The sequence below is a fragment of the Phoenix dactylifera genome, unplaced genomic scaffold (genome assembly GCF_009389715.1).
Source record: "Phoenix dactylifera cultivar Barhee BC4 unplaced genomic scaffold, palm_55x_up_171113_PBpolish2nd_filt_p 000659F, whole genome shotgun sequence".
NCBI lineage: Eukaryota > Viridiplantae > Streptophyta > Magnoliopsida > Arecales > Arecaceae > Phoenix > Phoenix dactylifera.
This window is the reverse complement of record NW_024068048.1, coordinates 40,784-49,038: the sequence shown is the minus strand read 5'-3', so window position 1 is coordinate 49,038 and position 8,255 is coordinate 40,784. Positions and strand designations below refer to the sequence as shown.

Here is an 8,255-nt window from a genome sequence, read left to right as displayed (position 1 = left end):
CTAACACTCATTAAAATTTCATTCAACTAAAAAAAACAGTCTTTAAAATTTTATTCAAGAGTTGGGCATCTAGTTTGATAGTATCCAATACGCTTTTAGCCTCAAAAAGTGTAACAAGCAGCACCAGCCTAATGCAATACTTTCTTTTGTAAACTTTTGTAGTACATTTATGTTTTTGCTTCATGAAACATGATATTTTTTTAGGCATTCCTGATAGTATCTAATGTTATTGGTTAAGTTGACATTTGCAATTTTCAAAGTGTTAGCTCTCATTAATGAAGGACACAAGAGACTAGTTTTAAGTTGGGCATAGAAACCATATAGGATGCTTGGTTAAAATTCCCTGCTCATTACTAAAACCGATTTTAAGAAGAAAGGGACTTTTGTTTTAACCTATAGTCTTGTTCCTCAGTTGGTCAACTTTGCCTTAAAATGTGGTATTCAGTTGGTTGTTTTTTTAGAAATGACCGCAATATTTAACTTTAAATTCTATTGAGTATGATTGATTAGACAAACGATCGGATCACTCTGCCATCTATCCATCTATTATACTAAAAAGCTGCACTTATTATTTGATGGTGAATGTGAGACTAAGTTACCTCTGTCTTTCTATGTTCTTCTGATGTATTTATTTTTTAAAAGGAAACACACGAGGCTACTATAGATCCTTGGAAGGACCATGTGACATGTAAAAGGCTATTTTTCTGAATTTAGTCATTATATCTTTTCTTCACATATCCACAACTATTATAAAATAATATTCTTTGTTTTTTTTTTTTGTCATCATTGCATTCACCGGCATGACCCGACCCGGACTTGAATTTGAACCAAGATTTTTGGGTTGGATCTAGGTTATACATGGATCCGATCAGACCCAAATGACCTGTTGGGTCAAAAATTATAGCCATGGACCCGACCTGACCCGACCCGATCTTCTATTGGGTTGGGTCTGGATCCAAATTAGGACTCGAATAAAAAACCAAGTTGGGTTGGGATCATTCATGATCCGGTCTAACCCGATCTATTTGCACTTCTAATTTTAGACCCAAACCTAACTGAATAGAAGATCGGGTCGGGTCCACAGCTACAATTTTTGACCCAACGGGTCATTCAGGTCGGATCGGGTTGATGTATAACCCAGTTCTAATCCAAAAAATTTAAGTCCGATTTAGATCCGGGCCGAGTCGGTTTGGTCAGGTCCGGTTCATCAAAGGAGAGTCCTTGGCACTCCGACGCTAGCTGTGCCATGCAATCTTCCTCGGCCATTCCGACAAACAGTAGCAATTCCAAACGCATTCCAAACTAAAAGTCCAGAGAAGAAAAAGAATGGTAAAGAGCAGTTGAATCAAAAGACAAGTTAGAGCGAGAAGCTCCGGTTCTTGAGAGAGAGATAACGGCTAGTTGGCCGGCGGGAAGTCAGCCTGTGCTCCGGCTGTCCGGTGGTAACCACGGCGGGCTGGGCAGTGTGTTCGTATTACGGTTTTGTGAGGATCCTCGGTGTAGCCGGCGATTAGCTCGGGTGCGCGGAGGAAGCTACTGTCGGGCCACCTGGCTCTGAAGCCGGAGGGCAGGGGGTCGGCGCCTCTGGCAGCTTGCGTCCTGGGTGGTGTGAGCAGGAGACATCCCGGTGGCTGGCGAGGTTAACTCTGTCCGCTCTGTTTGGCTAACCCCCCTGTCTTCTTACAGGTGCTATGGATCGGAAGGGTAAGCAACCGATGGGGAAGGCACCGGAGGGAGCGGCGAGAGGACCTGGTAAGGCACACGACCATGGACGAGGGGAGCGCTCTGGCGCTTGGTCGCGGCCGGGGCCGTGGGTTACTCAATGGCCCACGGCCGCGGAGGTGGAACGGCTGAGCCGTCGCTTCCCGGACATCCTCCGACTCCCAGAGGAACCGATAGCGGCGGCCCGGCGTGAATGGCAAGGGCGGGCGCTGCTAGCTCGCAGTTTTGGCCGCCGCGTCCCGGCGGAGTGGGTGGCCAAAGACGTGGCGGCCCGGGCTAAACTAAAGGATGTGGTGGCCGTCCCGCTCGCGGACGACCACCTTGCCCTGCGGTTCCGGTCGACGGAGGACCGGGATCGAGCCCTGAGCGAGGGCCCGTGGGTGGTGGCGGGGCAGCTCCTCGCCAGGAGCCCATGGGTCCCTGACTTCGAGCCCGACGATGGCACTGTGAAGAGGGCCCTGGTTTGGCTTCGTCTGCCCCGCTTGCCGCCGGAGTACTGGTCGACCTCGACCATTCTCCAGATTGCGGCTCGGGCGGGCCGGCCGATAGCGGTTGACGGGGTCACCGAGCAACAGGAGTCGATGGGGTTTGCCCGGATCAAGATCGAGGTCGATGTCAACGAACCCTTGTTACCGGGGGTTCTGATTCAAGGGGAGACGAAGGTGCGTTGGCAGCCCTTCGTCTTCGAAAACATAGCCGCACTCTGGTGGAGTGGAGAACCAAGGGCCAGTCTACGGCCCTTGGATGGTGGCGATGCGGAGGAAAATCCCGCGGGAGAACCGTCCGCCGCGGCCGGGGGAGATGACCGGCACCGATCCGGGACCTGGGTCGTCCTTGCCTCGGCCGCCACCCCCGGCGGCCCGCCCGACCTCGCCGGCATCCACGGTGGACACTGATGGCTGGCAAAAGCCGACGAAGGTCGCACGCCGCCGGTCGCCGCTGGCCGGAGGAGGGGAAGGGCTGCCCCTGGTACCTCCCATAGGCTACCATCGACTTGCCCTGGTCGATGAACCAGGAGACGGCTCGGCCGAGTCCGGGGATCCGGAGCTGAGCCAGCGAGGCGACTCGCCCCCTCCGCGGGCCGACCCTGGGCCTAGTGGGGTGGGCAAGGCCCGGGGCCCAACCCAAAAAAGGCCCAGGCCCCAAGCCGGCCTTGGCCCACAAGGGGGCCTGGGTCCGGTGACCCAATTGGCCCAGCAAGCCAATCGAGCACAGGCCCCGCGCGGCCGGGCCCAGAGGGCCGGGCGTCGGGGCCGGGGACCGGCTGGCGTAGCCCAGGGCGCGCCTCGAGCCGGTGGTGCGCCACGCGCTGACGGCGCGTTCCGAGCCGGTGGCGTGCCCCGCGCGGACGGCGCGCTCCAAGCGGGTGACGCGCCCCGCGACGGGGACGAGCGTGGAGGGGAGCTCCAGGCCCGCGTCGGGGGCGCGCTTGGGGATGGGGCCGCGCCTTGCGACCGGGCTGGGGGGCCGTTGGCTGCGCAGGGCCAGCAGGCCCTTTCTACGATGGGGCCACCGGGTGACCTGGTATTGGGCCATGGGGATGGCCCGCGAGCCCAGGTCCCTCTGGTCCACAATGTCGGGGGCCTACAGGGCCAGGGTACGCGCAGCCTGGGTCCCCCTGAGCCGGACACTTTGGCCCAGGACGAGCGGACCTTGGTCAGGGGCCCTGAGGCACTCACAGGGCCTTTCCAGTACAGCCCACCCTGTCGGGAGCTGGACTTGCGGCTGGGGATCCCCCCGGCTGCTAGCCAGGACCTTCCTATGTTGGGTGCGGGCCTAGATGGGGTCGTTCGTTTTGGCCTTACACCCCTGACCCCGGGCGTGCTGGAGGATACCACCCCAGGCATGTGTGTGGTGGGGGACCACCCCATCCCACGCCTGGAGGAGAGCACGGCCGTGGCAGGAGGGGGCATGGACCACTCTACTGCCTTGCAGCAGGTCAGGGCGGCAGTTATGGGGGTTGTACCCATGACCGGCGATGTGGAGGAGGAGCGAGGCATCATGGGCGTCGAGCCTATGGATGTTCCCGCGACTCTGGGAGAGGAGGGGTCTGAGGCCGACTATGTGGACTGTGACCCATGATGATTCTCGCTTGGAATTGTAGGGGGGTGGCCAAGCCATCCTTCATGACTTCTTTTAAATGGTTAGTGCAGGTCCATTGTCCGGAGATCTGTTTCCTCTGTGAGACCCGATTATCTGGCGAGGGGCTCGGACGTTTGAGGCGGCGCCTTGAGAGGGACTGGCAGACCTATGCGATCGACTCTCGGGGGCTGTCGGGAGGCATTTTGGTCCTGTGGAGGCGTGGTGTGACGACAGTTGATGTCTTTCACAACTGCCCCAAACAGGTAGTCATGGTCGTGTCGAGACCTGATGTTGCCCCGTGGGTGCTGTGCGGTGTGTACGCGAGCACGGACCACAGGGTTAGGAGAGTCCTTTGGCAGGAGATCACCAACCTGGCCGCCCAGGGTATCCCGACGGTTGTGGTTGGTGATTTCAATTGCATCCAGAGTGAGAATGAGAAGCGGGGGGGCGCTGCCTTTACTGATAGAGTGGACAGGAGGGAGTTCCAGGATTTTGTGTCGCGGAATGGCCTGGTAGACTTAGGTTTTTCGGGACCACAGTTTACTTGGTGTAATAATCAGCGTGGCAGTGCTAGGGTATGGGAGAGATTAGATAGGGCCTTAGCGTCCCCAGATTGGATCCTTCGATTCCCCACTTGTAGGGTCACTCACCTCCCTCGGATTGCCTCGGATCACTGCCCTCTGCTACTTTCTACCTCATCGAGTCCCACCCACCATAGCCCCTTCCGCTTTGAGAAGGTTTGGCTGTCGTACCCCCAGTCTTGGGATATTGTCCGCGACGCGTGGCGGATTCCGGTGCACGGGGATGCCATGCAGCGGGTCTCGCGCAAACTTGAGTTGACCAAGAGGCGCTTGCGCCGTTGGAACCGTGAGGTTGTGGGTAACATTTTCCGGTGTTTGGAGGGGATAGAGACCTCGATCGCTGAGCTGCAAAGGAAGGAAGACCTAGGGGGCGTGCTTCCGGAGGACGATATGGTTGACCTTCGGGGCCTACTTGCGACTCATCATTCGCTGCTACGGCAACATGAGGTCTTTTGGAGACAGAAATCTCGTGTGCAGTGGGTAAGGGAGGGTGACCGTAATACTAGCTTCTTTCATCAGACGACAGTCATCCAGAGACGACGGAGCATGATCCATTCCCTGCGCGATAGGTCCGGCCATCGGGTGGTGGGTGAGCCTGCCATTCGACAGGTCTTGCTTGATTTTTTCCGCGCTAGATGGACAGAGGATGAGGGGGCCCATGATGGTCACTACCCTCTCAGGGTGGACGTGGGTATTGGAGAGGTTGAGTGTGTATCCTTGATCCGACCGGTGACGGCACAGGAGGTGCATGAGGCGGTTTGGGCCTTGGCAGCAGACAAGGCCCCGGGACCCGATGGTTTCCCCCCTTTCTTCTTCCGGAGGTATTGGGGTATTATCCGACCAGCAGTGGTGGAGGCCATCCAGTGCTTCTTCACCCAAGCTGCGATGCCTAAGGATTGGAAGGCCACCTTCATCACGCTTATGCCTAAGCGCCAAGATGCGGATGAGCCTTGTCACTTTAGGCCCATTAGCCTGTGCACAACCTTATACAAGGTTGTGGCAAGGATTTTGGTGGGCAGGATGAAGCCCCTTTTACCTGGCATCATTAGTCAGGAACAGGGGGCCTTTGTAGCTGGTAGAAATATTTCTCGCAATGTTATGTTAGCCCAGGAAATGATGTGGGATCTTCGGCGGGCATCGAAGCGGCACAGCTTGATGGCAGTCAAGCTGGACATGGAGCGGGCTTATGACAGGATCAGGTGGAGTTTTCTCCAGCGGGTACTGGAGGTGCACGGCTTCCCCAGGCAGTGGATTGGATGGATTATGGGGTGTGTCCGGGGGCCAAAGTTTTCTATCTTGGTCAACGGCACTCCATCGATTTTCTTCGAGTCCACGATGGGATTACGACAGGGATGTCCCTTATCCCCTTATTTGTTTATTATCTGTGCTGATATTTTATCCCGTGCCTTGCAGGGAGCGTGTGCCAGCCGGGAGCTGGAGGCCTATGTGCCAGCACCGGGGGCCCGCCCTATCTCCCATTTACTCTTTGCTGATGACTGTCTTCTCTTGGCCAGGGCACGGATTCCAGAGGCACGGGTCCTACGCAGGGTGGTGGCAGACTATTGCGTGGCATCCGGTCAAAGAGTGAACTTCCTCAAGTCTGCCATTTTCTTCAGCCCCAGCACAGAGAGCGGAGTCAGACAGGAGATCAGAGGGATACTGCAGGTACCGGAGCAGGAGGGGACGCTGACCTACCTTGGCGTCCCTATCACGGGTCGGAGGCTACGGGTGGCCGAGTGCTTGGGCTTGGTGCAGCGGGTCCAGAGCAGGCTGGAGGGATGGAGGGCATCCTCCCTGTCCGTGATGGGGAGAGTGACATTGGTCAGAGCGGTGCTGGGATCTATTCCGGTGTACCTTATGGCCAACACAGTGGTACCGAAGACGATTCTGTTGAGAATCGAACGCCTTCTTCGGAGCTTTCTGTGGGGGTCATATAGTGGAGGCCATGGAGTGCATCTGGTAGCTTGGGAGCAGGTTTGCCTTCCTACTAGTGAGGGTGGTCTAGAGGTGCAGTCCCTCGTTGAGAGGCGTGAGGCACTCATTGCCCGGCACGCGGCCCAGTTTATGTTAGTGCCACACAGCTTCTGGAGTCAGGTGATGGCAGCTATATATGGTCGGGGGGCTTCAGCAGCAGCACGGACCGGTCGTCGAGTCTCCTTCATGTGGCGCGAGATCGGGAGGTACCTGCCATCAGTTGCAGCACATACCAGGTGGTTGATTGGCGATGGCCGGAGTATTGATGTGACCAGTGATTCGTGGGTGGACACCCTTTCCCTGAGTCGCTGGCCGACCATGGTTGATGCAGAGGCAATGGAGGGGCTACGGGTGTGCGATCTCCTAGCACCAGGAGGGGCAGAGTGGGATGAGGCCAGGTTACGGCTGTTCTTCAGAGTACACCTGGCTGTGAGGATTTGGTCCCTCCCGCTTCCAGGTTGTGGGGGGCCGGATGTCAGAGTTTGGGGCACTTCGAGCTGGGCCGGTGTTAGACTGGGAGACCTCTCCCGCGCCATTCAGCCAGAGCACGAGCCGGGGTCAGATTGTGCTTGGATCTGGAGGTCCGGCCTCCACCCGAGGGCAGCTCTCTTTCTGTGGAAGGTGTTCTGGGACCGCCTTCCGACAAGAGCAGTGTTGAGCAGGCGTGGCTGGGGGATCCCTGCGGAGTGTGGGACGTGTGGAGCTGAGGAGACAGTGGACCATGTGCTCTTTCAGTGTACTTGGGCGATGTCGACATGGCAGTGGACAGGGATCCCGCAGGGGGCCCGATGTGCGCGGATACAGTTCCTTAGTGTGACGCGGCAGTGGCTAGCTAGTCCGCAGACTCATGAGGAGGGCATCAGAGCGACTTGCACGGCCCTTCAGATCTGGCTGGCAAGGAATGCTCGTACTCTCGGCCAGCGCAGGGTGTCACCGAGGTTTGCTGCAGAGGTTGCTCGAGCACAGGCCACGGAGATCAGCCATATCCCTTCCTCAGTTAGACCTTTGACAGCTCGGGACACCTGGGGTTCCCCCTGCTCCGGCAGCTCCTCAGATGGTGTTTTTCACCTGGGAGCCCCCACCCCCGAGCTTCCTCAAGGTCAACTTTGATGGGTCTGTGTTGGATGGCGGCTCGCGAGGTGGTGCAGGTTTTGTCATACGGGACCTGCATTCCAGGGTTGTGGCCGCAGGTGGTTGCCAGTTGTTCACTACATCAGTCCCGGGAGCAGAGCTGCGCGCTGCCTAGGCGGGGCTTCGACATGCACGGGCGATGACGCGGACCAGCTCGATTATTCTGGAGGGCGACTCAGCTACTGTTATTGGATGGATTCAGAAGGGGTTGAGGGGTGAGAGCTCAGACCACCCCTTGATCCGCGATATAGTCACGATAATGAGAGATGGGGGGGCCATCCAGGCCAAGCATGTATTTCGGGAGGCCAATGGGGCGGCTGATTGGGTGGCCGCCTATGCGGCCTACCATTCGGGTTACGCCCTTTGGTCAGGGGAGGGGGAGCTGCCACTGGCACTCCGCGAGATATTGTATTTTGATCTTATTGGGTATATTCATACACGGTCTGTATGAAGCACCCGTTTCAGCAAAAAAAAAAAAAAAAGAAAAAAAAGAAAAAGAATGGTAGGCGACCGTAGCAGCAACAGCGACATGAGCGACCATGAGTACCATGAAGTTCAGCCTCCAATGGTACGTACTCCCTCTCACCACCCCCCTCCGCGCCCCCATCTCTTTGTTTTGCACGCCCCCACACCCCCCCGCTTCCCCCCCCATCCGACCTGCTAATTGGCTCTCACCACCATCTCCTTTCCTTTTTGTCTTTCCCTTGGTGACTGCAACAACATGCTTTACCCCAAGGAAGACAAGCAGAACAAGATACTCCTCTA

At 57.0% G+C, this 8,255-nt stretch overlaps 1 protein-coding gene across 1 annotated transcript; it reads left to right on the top strand.

The window, feature by feature from the left end:
- Positions 1-3,225: 3,225 nt before the first annotated feature.
- On the top strand, positions 3,226-7,633 carry LOC120106839. The gene is made up of 4 exons (XM_039119922.1): positions 3,226-3,786; positions 3,876-5,603; positions 5,799-7,355; positions 7,550-7,633. Exons 1-4 carry the CDS (start codon positions 3,226-3,228, stop codon positions 7,631-7,633), a joined length of 3,930 nt encoding a protein of 1,309 aa, XP_038975850.1.
- The last annotated feature ends 622 nt before the right edge of the window (positions 7,634-8,255 follow it).

Bases quoted from the DNA above. Each gene is read 5' to 3' on its own strand.
- LOC120106839 (XM_039119922.1), top strand. From the start codon at position 3,226: ATGGGGCCACCGGGTGACCTGGTATTGGGCCATGGGGATGGCCCGCGA. The intron at 3,787-3,875 runs GTGGACTGTGAC...TGGTTAGTGCAG, and splicing joins AGGGGTCTGAGGCCGACTAT to GTCCATTGTCCGGAGATCTG. The intron at 7,356-7,549 runs GTTAGACCTTTG...TTGTGGCCGCAG, and splicing joins TCAGCCATATCCCTTCCTCA to GTGGTTGCCAGTTGTTCACT.